This window comes from Malurus melanocephalus, unplaced genomic scaffold (genome assembly GCF_030028575.1).
Source record: "Malurus melanocephalus ecotype Western Australia unplaced genomic scaffold, MMel_1.1 scaffold_207, whole genome shotgun sequence".
Lineage (NCBI taxonomy): Eukaryota > Metazoa > Chordata > Aves > Passeriformes > Maluridae > Malurus > Malurus melanocephalus.
Genome location: NW_026623439.1, coordinates 470,721 through 491,154, shown reverse-complemented (window position 1 = coordinate 491,154; position 20,434 = coordinate 470,721). Strand labels below are relative to the sequence as shown.

Here is a 20,434-nt window from a genome sequence, read left to right as displayed (position 1 = left end):
TGACGCGCTGGTCGCGCGCCGCCGCCCTTGCCCACGGATGAGTCGCTGCGCGTGGCCGCTGCTGCGGCGGCTCCCGGCGCGCGCGGGGCTCGCGCTCCGGCATGGCGGCGGAACCCCCCGCGCGCGCCCCGCCGCCTCCCCATCCTCGTTCCCATCGTCGTTCCCATCATCGTTCCCATCATCGTTCCCATCATCGTCCTCATCGTCGTCCTCCAACGGCGACGGCGGCGCCTCCCGTGCCCTCGACACCTCGCTCTTCGTGCCCGTGCCTCTGAAGCCTGGCCTTGGCGGCGCGGCCTCGGAAGATGTGGGCGCCGAGCTGACGCGGCCCCTCGACAAGGGTGAGTGCGGCGGGACCGTGAGGGGACGAGGGGGGGTCCCTCGCGCACCGACCGTGAGGCCGCGCCCGCCTCTGCCCGCCGGCACCGGAGCGGGCTGGTGAGGCCGCACCTCGAGCGATGTGAATGTCCGGCTCTGGGCCGCTCCGTTCAGGAAGGACAGGGAGGAGCTCGAGCGAGTCCCGAGACAGACAGCGGAGCTGGGAAAGGGACTGGAGCGCAGATCTAATGAGGAGCGGCTGAGGGGTCTGGGGGGGCTTGGCCTGGAGGAGAGGAGGCTTCTCGCTCTCTAGGACTCGTTGACAGGAGCGTGCAGCCACGTGGGGGTCTCTGGCTGTGCTTCCAGGGAACAGCAACGGTACAAGAGAAAATGTTCTCAGGCTCCCCTCTCCCCAGGGGAGGTTTAGGTTGGACATTAAGAGGAATTTCTTACAGGAAGAGTGATTAAACACTGGAATGGTTTGCCCAGGGAGTTGATGGAGTCAGTATCAGGAGATGTTTAAGAAAAGCATAAATATGGCACACCTTGCTCTGTTGTACAAGATGGTATTTGGTGATAGGTTGAACTAGGTGATCTTAGAGGGTTTTTCCAATCTAATTGATTCTGTAATTTTGCGACCCTCTTTATTGCTGAGGGAACTGGCCCCTGCTGCTCTTGGGTCCTTTCCTGGAGTCAGGAAGACCTCCTATTAAGAGCAGGGGGTCTTTCGCTGGGGTTTGTCTGACAGGTGTAGCTGCTCGTACCCGTGAAGGTGAAGTGGGATAAAGGCTGTTGCGTGAGATAACACCACTGATGGTGGGGTTTTACTAGGCACGTGATGGGATTCATGTGGCTCTCCTGTGCAGGGCCAGGAGCTGGACTTTGATGATCCGTGGGGGTCTCTTCCAGCTCAGAATATTCTGTGCTTGACCAGGCCCAGTAGGCGTGCCCTGTATGGAGGAAAAACTCTACCGGCCTGCTTCCTTCATTTTCTGTTTTGGTGCGGACAGGGTAAAGGTGTTTGGCTTGGGGCGGGTCCCACAGCTAAACCGGAATCTTTTGCATTCCAGAACCATAACTGTAGCTGAACTTCAAAGACATAGCTTTCTCTAATATTGGTGTGATAGGCAGAAGAAATTGTGCGTGGCTGTGCCTAGATCAAAAGTGGGCAAAGTGATAGGACAAGGGGGAGTAGCTTCAAACTGATAGAGGGTAGGTTTAGATTGGATATTAGGAAAAAATTCTTCCCTGTGGGGGTGGTGAGGCCCTGGCACAGGGTGCCCAGAGAAGCTGTGGCTGTCCATCCGTGGAAGTGTCCAAGGCCAGGTTAGACTGGGCTTGGAGCAACCTGGGATAGTGGAGGATGTTCCTGCCCCTGGAGGGGGGTTTGAACAAGATGGTCTTTAAGGTCCCTCCCAACCCAAGCAGTTCTGTGATTCTGTGACTGCATGGTCTTCAAAGATTTTGTAAATAAGAGACAAGTTCTTGATTCTTTTGATGTTTGCTGATCCAGAAGCATTAAGGGTGTAAATGAAAACCTTTTTCTTTGTATCTTCTTCTAACCAAGTGTTCTGATGGCATATTATTTTTATTAACTCCACAGTATAGAAAGCATGGGAAAATAATCTTAATTGTTCAGAGCTGTGGGGAAAAGAATACTTGGCCTTGAAAGCTAAAAAAGACCTAGTTAGGAAAAAGAATCCTGAACAGCTGTAATGCAAAAATCTCTGTTGTCAGACTTGTCTTTTAAATGAATAGTGCAAATAAATAGGAATGATGGCTTCTTATTTGTACTTTACACATTGTCTCATTTATTAGAGTATGTTAGATTTCTTCAAAGGTATAACTAAAATTCTTTGGGATTGTGTTTGGTCTCTGCTAAGTTATTGAGACAGAACAGATTGGCTAAAATTATGTATGCTCCTACTGGTAAAAATTAACTACTTCGAGCAGCCTAAAGTTCCTCCATGTGAGACTGGCAAGGAATAGCAACCAGGTGACCTGTGTGCTCCTCTCGCTTGTTGGCCTCTAGTGCTCTCTTTGTTGCTGTCGGCAATATTTTGAAAAAACAGTAATGCATTTTAAAAGTATTGGTATTTCGAAACCAAACAATATTAGAGAGAAAACTGAACAAAATCTTTCTTAGCTAATAGCTGATTTTTAAAGTGAAATAAATAGTCTTTCGCTGCTTCCCCACTTCAGGTTCTGACCACACACAGTATTATTCCACTATTTTTTTTTATATTTTAAATGAATATCCTTTTCAGATTCTGCTGCCAAATACTGAACTAGATTAATAAAGGAATATGTGTATTTAGGGACTTGTTATGGCTTGTGAAGAAACTTCGTTAGTGAGCGTAATTCCTGTGTGAATCATCTTGTTAACTTGTTACTTGCTCAAATGAGAGTGATTATAGTTTCATGCTAGTTAAACACTGTTAGGAAGACAAAAGTATTTCTAGAAACTTACTTTAGTAAAGCCAGTTTTGTAAAAACTTACTGGAGTTAATTCACTGCTTCTGTTTTCCACGAGTTGGTAGGAAGTATACTCCTCTGAGTGCTGATGAATGTTTTCAATTTTGGTGTATGCATCTTCTGTGTCAGTTGTCACTGAATGTCAGTTCTGTGGCCTCAATTGTCAGACAGTGGGGCTGTGCTTACTTGTGGGAAGTGCAAATCAAGAGAGACCTGGTATTGGCAGCAATTCACCTGGCAGAAACAGAACATGGCTCAACAAGGGGGTTAGTTAGATGCTGAAGGTTGCTTCAACTGGACAGTGGGAGGCTAATAGTTGGGGAGGAATTCTGAAATAAAGCACTTCAGCTGCCCCAGTGGTAGCAGATACCCTGAGTGCACTAGATTGTTGTCATCAGAGATACAGGGAAATGACTCAAAAGTCTTCCTGCAGAGGGGGTTGACACATCTAAATGAATCTGATACATTGGAGACTAGCTCCATAATTTCTGGACTTTACTGCTGTCTTTTTACATAGAACCTTAAAAATACTACTGAGAAGTCCAAGTAATTGAGGAGTAAGAGCTAAAACATAATTCTAGAATGAGAAAATGGGAAACCAAGGGAAATCTCAAAACCGGAGTGAATGATAAAAAGGGTGGTGCTTGAGACAGGACACAGATGTCCTGAGTGTGTACCCCGATTGCTATGTGTGTGTGCAGTTGGATTAAACTCACATGGGCAGCAATGCCAGCTTTATTTTCTTTTTATTTACTTATTGTTAAAATAAGAGTTTGTGCTTAAGGAGGATCATGACCTTGGATGTAGTGCTGCATGGTCCCAATGTCATGTTGCCTTGGATAGTAACATGTTTTGGCATTGACCTTTAATCTTGTAGTAAGGCCAATGGGCTGTTAATTTAGCTGTGTGGCCTGTGATGTGTTAATTGCTAACATTTCTTAGGGAATCTCTGAAGATAATTTAGCCTTGTACTTTCTTGTACTGCACTTTTTTTCCAATCTGTCTTTGATTTTGGGGCCCTTAAACATTTTCTGATCAGGGTGGATGCTTGTGTAGGAAATGTAATCCTGCTGACAGCTTTCCTTGCTTTCCTTTGGGAATGTTTCAGAATGTATGTTAATCCATTAATAGTCTACTGTAGCTGTGCGTGGGGTATGGGATTTGCATTTAAATTTGCCATATCCTTGTCACCTGGTGATTTTCATTGAGCCAAGTGGACTATATCTGTTATAGTTTTTTAGAGAGGCAATCTTTCCATAATTTAAGGTTGATCTCATGGGAAGCTTTCCATGTAATGTGAAACAGTTACGGAGTTAGTTGCAGAGAGCAGAGCTTGACGGTGTTGTGTCCAGTGACTTGTGCTGGCACCGGAGGTGTGCTGCATTTATCCCTGGTAACATTTTATAATGCAGGGTTCATAGACTCGAGCTTTAGGAATAATGTAAGCTTATGAATAGTTGTTCATGATAATTGCTAGATTTTTGTGTATTTCTGATCTGCTGTAGATGGAGAGGGGACTCATGTTTTTGCACTGTGGTTTAACTAAAATCATTTATTGAACTAAAATCAGAGTGTACCTGAGAAAGTATAATTTTGTTGCACCAGTGAACTTGACCTTTAGAGGAGGGAAAGAGTTCATGAATAATTTTATAATGTATTTTATGCAAATAAAGCTGACTAATTTGTGATATATATGAAACAACTCTGTTAAGATTTTTTTTCTCCCTCTTTTTACTTAACCTGAGAAAAGGAAGAATACTGTGTCTGGTTTACCTTATCTTTCTGAAGAGTCTGTCTTGGAAGCAGGGTGGAGGGAAGAACATACCTCAGGATGTTTATTAAAAGCTTTTACCAAGTAGTTCAAGCAGATTTGCTTTTCATATTAAAATCTCCTGACAGGTGCTGATAAAAAGCAAACAAAAACCCACCCCAAAATATTAATTAGTTTGTTTCATGACATGTTTGCTGCAGTATCCCGTCTTCATGTACCAGGGGGAGATAGCTGGCACCATCTTTATGGAGGCTCTTAATCTGCTGTAATTGATGGTTGTCCTTCTCCACAATAGTCCCAATCTCAATCATTGATTCTATTTAATTTAGGGAGTGTGAATTTGAGTCTGTTCATCATGGAACGATTCCCTCTCTCCAGAGTAAGGGGAGTATAAACCAGGATCTTTGGGCAAGGAGAATGTGATTTAATTTTGAGGAAGCTAAAAAAAAGTTACTCTTTTTCTACAGGTGAAGTACTAAAAAACTTAAACAAGTTCTACAAAAGAAAAGAAATTCAAAGACTAGGAGCAGAAAATGGATTAGATGGTAAGAAAATGTTCTATGTTTGTATTATTTTAATGTGAAATCTGTTTTAATTGAGATTTGGTACTAGATGTGATCTTTTATCACAACACTGCTTGTTTATGTTGTCTCTGTGACTTGGTTCAAATAACCTTTATATTTACTTTTAATAGCTTATATTAAGGTGTAGATTTTTAATGGTCTGCATCAGTATTTTATTGGGTGTTTACAAATAGTTTTTTATCCTGGCCACATTAATTTTGTGCCCTTTTTTTGGTTTTTCTTTTACAGCTCGTCTCTTTCACCAAGCATTTATAAGCTTTAGGAAGTATATCATGGAATCCAGTTCTGTGAGTGCTGATTTGCATATTATTCTCAATGATATATGCTGTGGTGCAGGCAAGTATCTGGAGTGCTTGTAAAATAAAATGTGCATTTTTTTCTTGTTTTTGACCTGTATGCTTACCTACATACATGTGAGCCCCCTACTATGCTGTCAGACAGATGAAAAATCACTGCTTCCCAACCAGAAACATCTGTGTCCGTCCTAGGAAATGTTCTGTTCTTAAATCTTCTGAAGTAAAAATGAAAGATGTGAAAGTGTTAGCCGGAAGCAGCCTGTTGTTTTACAGCATCTGTTCAGGGCTGAAGTGAAAACAGTGCTGTGCTATTTATTCCTCTCTTCAAAATCGAGTAGTCACTAGGGGGCACTTGGAGAGCTTTCTCCCGGCCAGGTGGCTTTAGGGACAGCTTTGTGACAGTGCTCTGTTTCCCTGTGGCACCCACAGAGGTGTGTTTACTTGCTTAGTGCATCCTGTGTTGTAATTAGCAGCACTTAGCTGGGACCAGCAGAACCAGCCTTCTCCAGAGTTTGAGCTGCACAACGTGTGTGATTTATTTATCGGGATGTAAAGGTTACAGAGGCTGCTATTTTATCTTAAAATGTAAATATGTAAATGTTGGTTATCTTAGGAAATCGTCTCCTTATATTACTTGTGCATAAATATCCACAGAATTTTCTGATTTCCACTCCTTATTTAGTTAGATATGAGTATCATGCCTTAAAACTGACATAAAAGAAATATTGACATTTTTGTGAATTTTGCTTGTCCAAAGATGATCATTAAGTATATTACAAGGGTTTTTTTTATTTTCACAATACTTTTGATTCACTGAATAATAATACTCCCCCACCAAAATAGAATATCCCCCCCAAAACAAAAACAAAACAATAAAACCCCAACAAACCTCAAGCCACTGCTTTTTATTGTGTGTATGCATGTTTCAAGATAACAGTTTTTTAGATCAAGGTAGTTCTTTGAAATTGTGTGAGAACTGGACAGTAGGAGTGTGACCTGAAAGGTGACCTTTAAGGCCACGTGTCTACTCTGCAAACATTCATAAGAATCAACCTGGATTTCTCTTCTGAGTTGATTTTAGTATTATTCTTTTTTCTCCTTGTGATTGGAAATTTAGAATTTGGAGCCAGCATCCTATGCCTTGGTAGCTTAGAGAACCTACAAGTCTGTTTTTCTCTGTTTATTCATAAAAATACTTTAAAAGCTTTTATTTTATTTTATATTATTGTATATTATTTTATTTTATTCCAAGGAAGCACATGAATTTGGGAAGAAAAGGCTAAAATCTTCTTAGGACAAAAAAGCTATTTCTCATCCAGCTTTTCCAGTTTCTCATTTTATTTAGAAGTTTTCTAGGCATGTTCATTCTAGGCTGACCAGAGTGAATATACTGGAAATGAGATTTATTTTTTCATATTACTGTGTTTGTATTACATTGCTAAATGACTCCATGTTCTTGTGTTAGTCTCCCTTTCTGACACTGAGATAATTATTGAACTTAGCAGAGAACTAGTAGTTGAAAGAATTATGTGAGTGTGGGGCAGAAGTAAAATCTTTTTTCGAAGTTTATTATGAAGATAAACTTCAGACAGGCATGCAAACTTTCTGAAAAGGGTTTCTCTTCCAGGTCACGTGGATGATCTGTTTCCGTTTTTCCTGAGGCATGCAAAGCAGATCTTTCCAATGCTGGACTGCATGGATGATCTGCGCAAGATCAGCGATTTGAGGCTGCCGCCCAACTGGTCAGTGTTTGCGCTGTTTTCTTACTGGCATAGAATTTGATAGTCTGTGCACTTCAGTGTAATTATGCTACATTTGCAGTTTCATTTCTCTGTTTTTACAATAATTTGTGTCAGGAACTCTTACACTCTTTGTGAGATTCATCACAATGAATTAAAAAGAAAATAAGATTACATCAGCTATGGAAGTCACTGAGTTGGTGTGGTTTTTCCAGGAAGCTGTTTTCTGGCCATGTGTTTGGGAACTAGCACATCAAAACATTAAAATTAAGGAGAGAGAATTAGAGGAGTAGTGAGAATTATTTTGAACACAATGTCTGAATTTCACTCTGAATCTTTGAAAGCATTGTATGATTTAGAAGATCAATGTGTAAGACATAGTGACCTCTTTATACAGTCTCTAAGAGTTTGGTATTTCTGCTTTCAACACACATTCAAATCTATTAACAAATAAGCGCTTAAGCTAATTTCCAGTGTTTCCTGAATCAGTATCCAGATAAATGTTCAACAGATGTGCTTTTTTTGTCTGTGCTTTAGGTATCCAGATGCCAGGGCTATTCAGAGAAAGATAATATTCCATGCTGGTCCTACAAACAGTGGAAAAACGTACCATGCTATCCAGAGATTTTTGTCAGCCAAATCTGGAATATACTGTGGTCCGCTAAAACTTCTGGCTCATGAGATCTTCCAAAAGAGTAATGATGCTGTCAGTATGTCATATTATTTACTTACATGCTTATTAGTTAGTAGTGGAACAGCCTCATGAAGGCATGTCTGTAAAGTCCTATATTGGCCCTGGGTGGTCCCTGGAGCCCTGTGCTTGAACAGATGCCTTTGTTTTGCAGTGCTGTCAGCACATGTGAAACCAGCTGTGCATTTCTGCTTTAGGAGCAGAATGGAGCATAATTTTTTCCAAATGGAGCAGTGCTGTCCCCAAAGCGCATGCTGTGCAGTCATCCCTGTGACCTGCCTCTCTTCTGTCATTTGCTGCTCCCCAGGTTATACTACTAGATTTTTCAGCATAGGGATCATGCCTAGTTTAACCCCTGACCTTTATTAAAGCTTGTACACAAAAAATGACTCCGCTTAACTCCCCTCAACCTTCTGCTTCAATGTTTAAATGTATTTCACTTCACCATCTTCGAAAAACTCTGCAGATTTAGTTGGGTTGAGTTGAAGAGCAGTGTCCTATGTCTGGTCCTTAGAGGAAATGTTCACTGGGTTTTTTTATTGCTTCCGCCATATTTTTGGAGGCTCCTCACTCATGACTGGGATTCCAGCTGCACACAACCAGACCAGTTCTGAAGCTTTACAACCACATTATCACATGTTAATATAGCACAGTGTGTATGTGGTGTAGTGATGTTGTGATTTCTCTTTTTTTGATGTAGAATTTGTAATTTCTATTATCTATCCAAGCAGCACATAAGAAAGATTGGCTTGTCCAAGGAGATACCTGTAATGTATCACGTATGTATTCACATGGTGACTGTGGGTACCATGCAGTGATGTTCCTTGCTAGTTATTAAACTTTTCTCCCACATGTTTAGTGTGTGTGAGAACTTTTCATTTGATGGCTCCTGGATCATATTTAGGCCCTTGAGGCTTAAACAGGGCTTCCAGCATGGTTCTTCAGGTAGGTCTGGGTGGAGCAGCTATCAGCACCAGGAGTGTAGGGCTGGCAGGATGGTGGCCTCAGCTGTCTCTCACAGCTGGTCCTCATGAGCCCTTGCTGTATGAGTATAAGGCAGCAGGGCATGTGCCAAAGGAGCTGGAGCAGACTGGAGCTTGCAGGGCTCCTTTACTGCTGGGCTTTGCTTTATAAGCCCCTTCTAGTCTTCTGACAGTTCTTTAATGGCAGATGTGACAGTTCTGAAATGCTATGGGGAAGATGTAACCTCGAGCAGGGGAAGGCATCTGATTACAAATACTACCTCTTCATTTTACCTCCAGTCTGATAGGACTTAAATACAGGGCACAGGTCTCTCAAGGCTGAGTAGTTATTTCCTGGATAGCTTCTGTTATACTGTCCTAGAAACTACTGTAAGAAACTGATTTTGTCCTCTTTTGAAAGGGGATTCTTTTATGTTAAAGAAACTTAACCTTAGGTCTCTGAATGCCTTTAGAATGTGCCGTGTGACCTGGTGACGGGAGAAGAGCGTGTGTATGCCAATGAAGATGCCAGACAAGCTCCTCATATTGCTTGTACCATTGAAATGTGCAGCACTAATACACCTTGTAAGTACATGTAATTGTTCCAGTCCTGTCGGTGCTTTTGTTATGTGTGTTGGACATGGTATGCTGCTTGGACTCAAAAGTAGCTGAGCTCTTACTTTTCACTCTTATTTGAGCAATTTCTGAACTATGCTAGAGCAGTTCAAGAAACCTGGATCATCTCAGAATAGATTTTTGGTAATAGAGGATTAGCTTGGTTTGAGAAACGTTTTTTTCAGAAAACTGTGAGTTCCTTCATGTCTGGTACTGCTGTTCTAATTGCTCCTCCTTGGTGCATCATATTTTTTCCTTTTTTGTTTTGAGATGAAGTTGCTGTGATTGATGAAATTCAGATGATCAGAGATCCTGCCAGAGGCTGGGCTTGGACAAGAGCTCTTCTAGGTAAGCATGTTGCTGTTGGCAATGAATTAGCTTAATGGCACGTGAAATTCAAGCTTAGCAGTTAATACATTCATAAGTGGTTACAGTATGTGATGCAAAACAAAAGTATTTTTTCTTCATGTCTTCTCGCAGCAAGTTAGAGAGATACTCTGCCTCAAAGGATTTGTCTGCATGACAGCAAGTCAGTTGTCATGTTTTACTTAACAAATGTATTTTTACAGTTTTATTTAGATGTCTCTGTTATTTTTCCTTCATTGGATAGTGAGGAATCATTATTACATTGTGCTGTCCTTTTACATTGATTATTTCCAAGAAGTATGCTTTTCAGTTTAATTGAAACACCAGTTTTCAAGAGACTGCCTTAGGTAGAGATACTCTTAAATAATAGCAACTTTAAATATTTTTGTGTTAATTTCAAATGGCTTATTTATAGAGCTCCATCAGTCTGTTTTATTCTTCGAAGAATCCTTATTTTGGTAATTTTAGAATTTTTCAAGAGGAGTTTTTGAAACATTTTTCCTCATATTTGGAACAGAAGTTTGGAATGTGATTCCTCCTCAGCCCTGCCTTTCATTGCTTTTGATTCTTAGTTCAGCAGATTTGTCACACTTCCTTTACTTCCTATTTTTCCTTTTTCTGTTCTGACTGTATTAGAAGTGAATTCATGCAGAAAACAAAACTCCCCAGTTCCACTATGGTCTGGGTGTTAGTAAAACAGCAGAAAGTGGAACGTAGTCAAAGCTTGCTCCATATGTTCAGTGGCTGAGCATACCTCTTGTTTTGGCTAAGAGGGTGCAGTGAGGTACTGGCTGCTCTGATTATCACACTAATGAACTGTCAAATATCACCTGCTTGTTTAGGTCGCTGAAGGAGGTGAAATACAGTCCTCATTGTGTTTAGCAAGCAAAATATAATTTTTGGACACCTTAAGAGTCAGTTGAAGCTACTGTTGTTGTATATAAACAAGTAATATTTTGCTTTTTATTTCACTGTTCAGGCCTCTGTGCAGAAGAAATCCATGTTTGTGGAGAACCTGCTGCTGTTGACTTGGTGACAGAACTCATGTACACTACAGGGGAGGAAGTTGAAGTAAGTAATTCTAAGGAACTATGAACAGAACATCAGGTTCTGCTGTAAAACAGGGGAAAAAATGTAGGGTCTTTAGGGTATCTCTGATTCAAGTTGTCTTGACAGAGCCCTTGTTAAAATGTTTCTCAATTTCTGTAAAGCAAAGATGTTACAAAGTTCTTTCTCTTTTTAAATAGTGGTATGGTTTTTCTGAAATAAGTGGTTTGATGAGTTCCGTTCAGGGGATGCTGCAGTTTGGATCTTCCAGGAGGGCACAGTGCTCTCAGGTTTACTGACTTGACAGGATCTGTTGATAGTTATTTGCCATATGATGGAGTTTGAGTTAAAAAAAAATAGTATCTTTGACAACTTTGATTCTAGGTCCGAAACTACAAGAGACTGACTCCTCTGACGGTGCTGGATAATGCCTTAGAGTCCTTGGATAACCTCCGTCCTGGGGACTGCATTGTCTGTTTCAGTAAGAATGACATTTACTCTGTCAGCCGACAGATTGAAGCCAGAGGATTAGAATGTGCTGTCATATACGGCAGTCTGCCACCAGGTAAAGCACTCTCGCTTTTGTTGCTCTGCTTCTTCCTGCATTTCGTAGGAAAAAAATCCTTGTACTGCTTTCTTTATTTTAAAATAAAGCAGTGCAAATTTCCTAGTTGTGCTTCTGTATAGCTAGAGAAAGTAATTAGCTTTCCTTCACTGGTGTTCTAATCTTGGGATTAGACCTTTATTATGTACTTCAGATACGTATAATTAAATGAGGTCTATCCACAGCTCTGGGAATTATTTAAATCCCTCCTGCCCCCTCCTCCCAACAGCAGCCAAATACCTATTTATTTATTTTTTTCCTCAGCCTATTATAATGACATTGGACTTAGTAATGCATTGTCTTTAGTTTGTATGAAGTTTGCTATGTGAAGTGTTCTGTTATTCTGTTTTAGGAACAAAGCTTGAACAGGCCAAGAAATTCAACGATCCTGATGATCCATGCAAAATTTTAGTTGCTACAGATGCAATTGGAATGGGACTCAATTTGTAAGTACTTGCAGCAGCTTGTGGTACTTTTATTTTTCTTCATGTGTGATGGCCACATTAATTTCCTTGCTTTTTATCTCCCCAATCTGATTAACTCAGCTAAATATCTGCTGTGTCTAGATGGCACAGTACATACATTTCAGTTTTGAAGTAGCAACAGATTTGGTTAGGAGGAACTAAGCTTTAATTTTAAAACTGATTCCAAGAATTAAATGGCTCTTTTGGCCTTCAGTGTGTTGGTTGGCAGTGGATGGCAGTGCCTACTGGATCAACTGAAGTCAAATGTGCTGAGTTGTAATAATAATCAATCTCTTGCATTTCTGAAATATAGAGCAAGTTCAGCCCAGTTTCAGGTGTATTTAATTGGTGAAGGAGATAAAGTCATATTGCTACAAACTGCTGAGGCAGGTGATGAATGGATTGGGACCCTATAAGGACATGATTGATGTGTGCAGGGATAATGATTCTCCTACAACTAGCCAGGAACCTGCCCTTTGGAATATGCTGTGTCCGTAATTAGAATATGTGATACGTTAATTTATAGAGCAGAAAAAAGCTTATGAAAAAGCTAAATGTTTAGTTCTTTATGTTGGAAATAATTTTCAAAAAAGGATTCCTCTTTGTTCAAATATTTCAGGTGTATACGAAGAATAATTTTTAACTCTATAGTAAAGCCAACTGTCAATGAGAAGGGAGAGAAGGAAATAGACTCCATTACCACCTCCCAGGCTCTCCAAATAGCAGGCAGAGCTGGGCGTTTCGGCTCCTCCTTCAAACAGGGAGAAGTCACCACAATGCATCGCGATGACCTCATGCAGCTGAAGGAAATTCTGAGTGAGGCTGTGCCCCCTGTGAAGGTGAGAGCCTCAGTATTCAGTTTATACAGATGTATTCTGGGGCTGATTTATGATGTTCTGATCCAAAATTATTTTCCCTTGTGTCTGTTTACAATTTACTAATAAAAATGGGTTGTGTTGTGCGAGAGGGACTTTGGATACATGTCCAATTTGGAGACTTGCAGTGTTGCTTTTATATTGAAGCTGCTCTTTTGAGAATTAAAAGCTCAAGCACAGAAGTTCTTAAGTTTCAGTTAAGTGTGCTAAATAAACTCAAATCTGCAGGGGGCTTTCGTTTCTTATATTTTGTCTTTCAATATGTTGCTTCTGGTGCATTAACTTCAAAATAATACTGAGAATTAATGAAAGTTTTTTTTATTTTCCATTTAGGCAGCTGGCCTACATCCTACTCCTGAGCAGATAGAAATGTTTGCTTACCATCTTCCTGATGCCACTCTATCCAACTTAATTGTAAGAATAATCACAATATTAGGTTCTGCCTTTAAAATTAAGCAATATCTGTTCAAACATGCACTTTGGGAACCTGACAGACAGTCTTACCTTTTAATCAGTTGGATTCTTCTCTCTACCACAGCAGTGACTGCAGATAGGTCTAGAATGCTGAATTTTTCTGTAATGCAATAAACATGAAAGCTACTGAAACATATTTTTACACGTTTAGCACTGTGTAGCAACTTTTCTGAATTTTAGATGTAGACATTTTGGTCTGAGGTTGAAGGTATTAGAGATAGAAATTTAGATAAATTATTTGAAAATATTTGGGAAACTAGGCTGGTCGTGTCAGATTTCCATGTATCTGAGAGCTATCTGATTTTTTTTTCCTGTTTCCATATATTTTGTGGTAAAACAGTCTGTAACTTTTGGAAAATAGATTTTGGGGGACCAATTTGATTCTCCTCTTTAGATTGATACTAGTTCTTTTGGATGTGCCTAAACATTTTAAAGTAGAAATTAAGTTTCCAATACTGTATTTAAAGAATAGTATCCCAGCTTTTAAGAAACTGAGAAATTCTTGGCAGCCTTCATGGATTTAAACGTGCACTATTGTTCTCTGCTAATGTGCTGTTGTGTAACAAAGTGCACATTTCTTGAGGTAAAAGATTATACCTTGAAACCTCCTGGAGGACTTAGGCTGGTACAGTAATAGCACATCTTTAAAATTTTAAAATTAGCAATTTCTGGGCTAGCATAGAAGTATTAAGGTAAAAAACATTGTGTTGTTTTTGCTCTCTTAAATATTCAGTCACATATTTTAATTAAAAAACTGAGTGTTTCTTTAAAGATGTTTTCAAAAATCTTTCTAAGAGTTACACTAGAGAAATAATTTTGGGGGCCCATAAAATTTCCTCTGCAGGGTGCACTGCATCTTCTGTTTCTCCAAATCTTGAGGATGTCTCATGTTTTCTTTGAACTTCTCTCTTGGAGTACTGTATTTAGGTTGTGGTTTTTTTCTTTCTAAAATAGATCTGATCCTGACATTGAGCTAAAAATACCTCAATTACTGAATTTTATGCTGTAAAGTTAGCTTTTTGGGTCGTGCTAAGTGACGAACCTGGAGAAACTTCTAAACATAGTGGTAACTGGTTCCTGTGATGGTGTTCTTTGTAACTGAAATGTACCCTTCCAGTACTTTGTTATCTGGGAGACGAACTGAAAATGTTTGAATAAAGTGTAGTGTGTTATGTCTTCTCCTCTGATCCTGTGTTGGAGAATTAATGCAAGTTCTGCTAAAAGAGCAGGGGGAACTCCCCTGCCCCTATTTTATTACTGTGACCAAATTTGATGATTTTTAATTGTTCTTTTAGTATAACTAGCCTTTTAAACTCTAAATAAATTTTTAGTCTGGTAATATGAAGTTTAACAACCCTGTCCTCTAATAACATTCTTTCATTTGGTTTTATTTTTACAGGATATTTTTGTGAGCCTTTCACAAGTCGATGGGATGTACTTCGTCTGCAATATTGATGACTTTAAATTTCTAGCAGATATGATTCAGCACATTCCACTAAATCTGCGATCACGATATGTCTTCTGCACTGCACCCTTGAACAGAAAAGAGCCTTTTGTTTGTACTACTTTGTTGAAGGTCAGCTATTTTTTTCCCTCAAAAAAAGCGTGGTGTTTACATTGGACCAAGCGGGTCTTGGTGCACTGGGACTGTATCTAGCTGCTCTATTTGTTGGGGGTTTTGCCACCAGATCATTTGAGGGCCTTCTTTAAGTGTTCACAGGTAATATAAAATATATATAAAATAGCTGGACATGTATTTTTTCCTGATTGAATTCTTCACTGTTTTTATTGACCAAGGCTTTTAACTTTTGAGAACTGGTTCTCATGCTGTAAATTAAAGTTTGGATAGACTTTGTGCTGTTTGCCTCAGAAAATCCTGTTGCTTTTTCCTTGTATGTGAGCTCTGAACTGGGAGAGATGAGAGTTGTGTTCCCTAGTCACTTGTGTACTGTTAAGCTTTGCACTACAGTGTTCCTAAAAGCAGTCATTGAAAACCAAGTTACTGCACCTTTAAGGTATTGGCTTATCAACAAAAGAATGTGCTATTAAGGGTGATTGCTGATGTTTTAACACAGTTACATAGAATTAAAACCTCAGAAAACACAGAACTGTACGTTGCTCTCAAAATTATGTTACTTTTCATGCCTGGAGGAATTGTTTTTTGCTGAGCCTCCAGAGTAATTATTTTGAGGAATTTGTAGTCAGCAAATTTTATGTCTTTCAGGATTAATAATAATGTTTGGGACTGTTACTTTGTTAGATAGTATTGCCATTGTTCCCTTTTTAGATACTGCATTAAACTTTTTTAATGAGATGGTGTAAAAATGAAACTGATGTGGTGTCCTCATGTCACAAACATTAGAACCTTGCTTTTCAAAAATGGCTAAAAATCTTCTTTAAAAATGAGTTATTAATTAGAGAGCTGGAAAAAGTGCCTGATTAAGAAAGTGCTGAACATTGGATTCCAAGTAATGGAAGTGCAGAGGGGCATAAATGTGATGTTAGAGGGAGGTGTAGGCTATTGTGAATGTTGAGTGAATTTAAGCCCCATTCCTTAGTCTAAAAAACCCACTTCTGGTATCAGCCAGTTAGGAAGCAGTTATTCCAAGTCATTAGTACTCTTGAAAATTCTAGATTTAAATCTTATTTGACTTGTTTTTCTCTTAGTTAGAGACTGTAGGTGGCTGGGTATTAGAAGGGTGAATTTCTACTGCAGATTAATCTCTTTGGGTTGTGAGTAGTGTGTTTTGTGAACCAGGAAATGCATTTAATACTCTAAACCCTGGCATCTCTGAAACAAGATAATTAACCAAACAGGAGGAGGAGGAGGATTAAAAAGGACACAAAGTCCATCTGCTTTGCTAGATGAAATCAAATGCCTTCAGTGTTACGCTTTTCTGGATAGCTCTGTGCTTTTGTGTGCATGGCCCGTGGACAAATTGTGTTAATGAGGCACTGGAAAGGAGAGATGGCTCCTGTGTTGAGTAATTAAGTAAAAGAATGTGTGGCATTTGGATTGTGTAAAACAAAGCAGGTATTTTCTGGTGTATTCTGTGTACACAGACTCTGGGGAATTTAACTCTTTGAGGATTTCTTCTTTTTTGACTAACTGAGCACTTCACTCAATATGCTGCTTTTTTTTTTTCAGTTTGCACGACAGTTCAGTAGAAATGAGCCTCTGACATTTGACTGGCTGTGCCGGCACACCAAGTGGCCCTTAGCTGCTCCAAGAAACATCAAAGAACTTGTACACCTTGAAGCTGTGCATGATGTTTTTGACCTCTATCTGTGGTTAAGGTATTGTCTTTGTGCTTGAGAACTGGGTTTTAATTCTTTTTCCTAATATTTATAGCTTACAGTCCTAGAACCACAGTGTCTTGCAGCCCATATGGGTGTGGTGAAGGATGGGCTCCTTTAGAGGATCTTGAAAAATGCAAGTGTAGCAATGTTGAGGGAGCGAGCTCTGCGGAGAGCACTTTGTGACTGACAGAAAGAGAAAGGTAGGAACAAGGTGATCCTGGACTAGAGCAGCTGAAATGCAAATTAAAATACAGTGACCTTCCCATGCAACATGTAATAAATTTTTTTTTACTTAGTATATATCCCATTTTTGTCCTAGTGAGAAGGTTTCATTATGTGTTTGTTTTCCTTTCTTCAGTTACCGCTTCATGGATATGTTCCCTGACGCTGCCCTTGTAAGAGATATTCAGAAAAAACTAGATGACATTATACAAATTGGTGTGTGCAACATCACAAAGCTGATCCGAGCAACCCAGTCTGCAGCTGCACCTGGTACAGCTGAAGTTGTGTCCGAAGACTTCCCTCTGTCAAGGACTAAGAAGGATGGCAGGGTGGTTTCAGATCGTCAAGGTGCAGCCTCCCCAGAGGCGCTGTCCGTGTCAGTGGAGGCTGCAGGACTAAGAAGAGCGAAGAATTTGCGACCTCGGCCTGGTAGCCGGCGGGAGGATCTGAAAAGCTATGGACGTGGATCCCTTGCCAACAGATTGCTGCAGGAAGGGCTTCTGACACAGGAAATGCTGAAACAGCTGGAGAGTGAGTGGCAGGATCAGCACAGGAATGGTAGATCTGGCTTTGGTTCAAAAAGAGGTGATCAGCATAGTTCAAAGGAAGTGGGGAAAAAGAGAAAATAGAACCATGTCGTAATTGTGTTTAGTTTTTATTCATAAAATAAAATACTATTTTAATAATCTCTTTGGCATCTCATGTCTACACTGCTGCAGCTCCTTGATGTTTTTTCTTCTGTGACCAATAATGTGAAGCACCCAGAGAAATGGACTCTTAAAAGTTCAGAGGCCATTAGTTTGCTTTTACCACTCAGCTGTACACTTTTAATCATAGTGTTCAGCATAAGTGTATGATCTATTGCTATGTGAAAATTTGAACATGGTGTCTTCTTGCAGGATATCCTCTCATCATCAATAAACATTAGATACTTCACTAGTAATGAATTAGCTACTCATTCCACCCCTTCCCAAAGGGCAGAGTTCAGACCACAAACAAGCAATGAACAGCCTGGAACAAAATTGGCTCAGAATGGTGATAGGAGTCGTGTGCCTCTAGCGTTTGTGTTGTGTGAAAATGTGGAAGAAGGTGAAAAGCATTTGTGGTAATACACTGGGGAATGATGGAATTCTGGCCACAAGACTTCTTGAGTCAATTTTAGTTCTGTAATCTGAGGGGTAATTATTGATGCTGTGTGATTTGTTTTTCATGTGAGCAGCTTTAAGGTGTGGTTTGGGCTCCCAGTGTGGATACTGGAGAGTGGAAAGATTCAGATGCTGAAACTGCTGCGTATTTACAGAAACAGATTTTACTACTTGGACACATTTCTGGGCTGCCTAAGTAGGATTATGCTACACTGACCATATATCCAGTGTACAAGTGCACAGATATTGCCTGTATTAATGTTGGGAAACCTTTAAAATCCAGCTTGAGTTTCACTATCAAATACCTGCCTTTCTGAAACGATCAACTGCGTATCTCTGCAGGGTGAAAGTTTGCTCTGAATCCCCTTTATTTTCTCCTGGTATCAAGCCCTTATGCTGCTGTTCAGTAACAAATCTGCAGCAGTTTGAAAAATGTTTTTAACAGTTGTTTTCAGTATAGTTCATGTACTCTTTCCTTATTGTTTACTAAAAAGCAAGCAGTGCATAAATGTTTCTAGTCCACATGATCTTCTGCTGGTTTCTGTGCAGGACTGCCCAGAAGAGAAAGTTTTAGGCTCTTTCCCTACAAAGCCAGATCTTTTTTTCCTCCCCCAAGAAAAAGGAAGTAGCTCTATGTGTGTGGCAATTGCGGTGTGAGTGTTGTGGATTTTCTGCTTTGCAGATGAGTAATTCAGCTTTGCTTTCCGTGAGTCCTGCTGAACAGTAGCACAATTCGCCCAGAGTTTGAGCTTGCATTAACCCTTACAAATGTGTTCCATCTGCTGCTTTTCACACAGCTTGTGTGCTGTGGATTGTGTGATGGAGTGGTATCAATTGCCTCCTTGTTCCTTGGCACTCAGTGGAAGGGAGGTGCTAGTTGCTCCAGCCTGCAGGCAGATTTTGACTGCTTGCATGTGTTGTCTTGCTTACCCCTGGGACTGCACACTCCATGCTGGATGTGCAAACCACTGCTGGAAACCACCTTGGTTGTCCACCATGGACAACTCTCCTTTCTCTGCCCAGTGTGTATGAGGTTGGGTTGCAGAGACCCCACACTGCTATAATGCTTTGCTTGTAGTCTGTTAGGGTAAATTTTCCCTTTACTCATGCAGTCATCTGAGTACTAGCATATACTTTTGAGCAAGGAAAGAGTGCCTGGGACTTGTAAGCCAGCCGTGTGTTTCAGCACCAAGCTTTGCAATAAAGAAGCTAAATGACTATAAGCATTCTTTTTTTTGGTATTTTGCTGAGATTAGCACTTTGCTTAACTCATTGCTTGTTTCCATAGTGACTCCATAGTGACTGTTTCAGAAGCTCTGAAGTTTATTCAGGCTTTTCCAGGCTGACTTTATGAAAGTTTTCTTTTCTTCGGATCTAATCGTGTGGCTGTCACTGATTCCCATTAGAATGGCTGCTAAATTGGTCCCATGTGGTACAATCTGGACTGGTGTGCAGAGTTACCCCTACTACTCATTTTTTATCTGCTTTGTGGGGTTGTGCTGAAGATTTATTTTCAGGCAACAACAGCACTGTTCGCTTCATCGGGGAATCATATCTGCAAAACTATTTCAGGTGTTCAGATTTCCAGATTAAGGCATTCAAATTAGAGATGTTTGGAATTTTATTCATTGTTTATTTGCTGTCCTTCAAATCTAAAGTGCTGATTGTAACAGCACTGTTTGGTAAAATCCTCCTGTCTCTTAAGCCAGCATGCTCTATTCTGTCTATGCTATTTCCATCTTTTCTGATTTTTGCAGTGAGTCCCCTCAGGTGTTCTGCCTTACTTGCATCCTGATGTTGCCCTAGGAGGGCCATGTGCAGGAAGTATGTGGGGACCTCTTTCTGTTCTGAGCTTTGATGAACTTTTGGGAATACAGTGGGGAATGAACCTGCTATTACTGCAGGGAAGGGGAATGTGTTCTAAGGGTTGATGTTGGAATCATAAACTATAACAAAGGAATTTCACCTGATAACTCACTGGTAGCCTTATCCACTTTCTTCTTATTAACCTGAATTCAGCAGCTAGCATTGCCACTGCCTTTGACACCTCACCAAGAGCAGATATCTTGCACCAAAGTGTTTATTAAAATGGTATCTCTTTCTGGAGGTAACGGAGGTGCATTTAACTGATGTGCTCAAGACATTTTTGTGAGTTTTACCATTGTAGCTGTGAGCTCCTTTTCTCTGCAGGCCTTTGACTGCCACACTATGGAAGGCAGATGAGCACCAAACTCTTCAAGATTCTTCATTGTGCCTTGAGATGGGGTTTGGAGGCAGAACTGCAGGTGAAGGAAGTAGAGAAGTCGTTTTGGATCTTGCAAAGCAGGGAGGGAAGGTTTGTGAATGATTTTCATTGGGTGCAGCTCTAACAAAGGGGAAAAGCAACATTGCCTCAAGCCCCCAAGCTGCATGCAATAGGACTTGATCTGTTCACTTGGGCCTGGATTGGTTCCCCTGTCCTGGCCAGGATATGTACAAAAAGGCTT

General features: G+C 40.4%; 1 protein-coding gene across 1 annotated transcript; it reads left to right on the top strand.

Annotated features, from left to right (window-relative positions):
* The first annotated feature begins 34 nt into the window (after positions 1-34).
* Positions 35-17,746, top strand: SUPV3L1 (Suv3 like RNA helicase). Its single transcript, XM_057373747.1, has 15 exons — positions 35-341; positions 5,032-5,109; positions 5,377-5,484; positions 7,072-7,186; positions 7,721-7,889; positions 9,310-9,421; positions 9,722-9,799; positions 10,797-10,888; positions 11,249-11,429; positions 11,821-11,914; positions 12,552-12,771; positions 13,141-13,221; positions 14,681-14,857; positions 16,430-16,578; positions 16,940-17,746. Exons 1-15 carry the CDS (start codon positions 38-40, stop codon positions 17,430-17,432), a joined length of 2,451 nt encoding a protein of 816 aa, XP_057229730.1. The 5' UTR covers positions 35-37; the 3' UTR covers positions 17,433-17,746.
* The last annotated feature ends 2,688 nt before the right edge of the window (positions 17,747-20,434 follow it).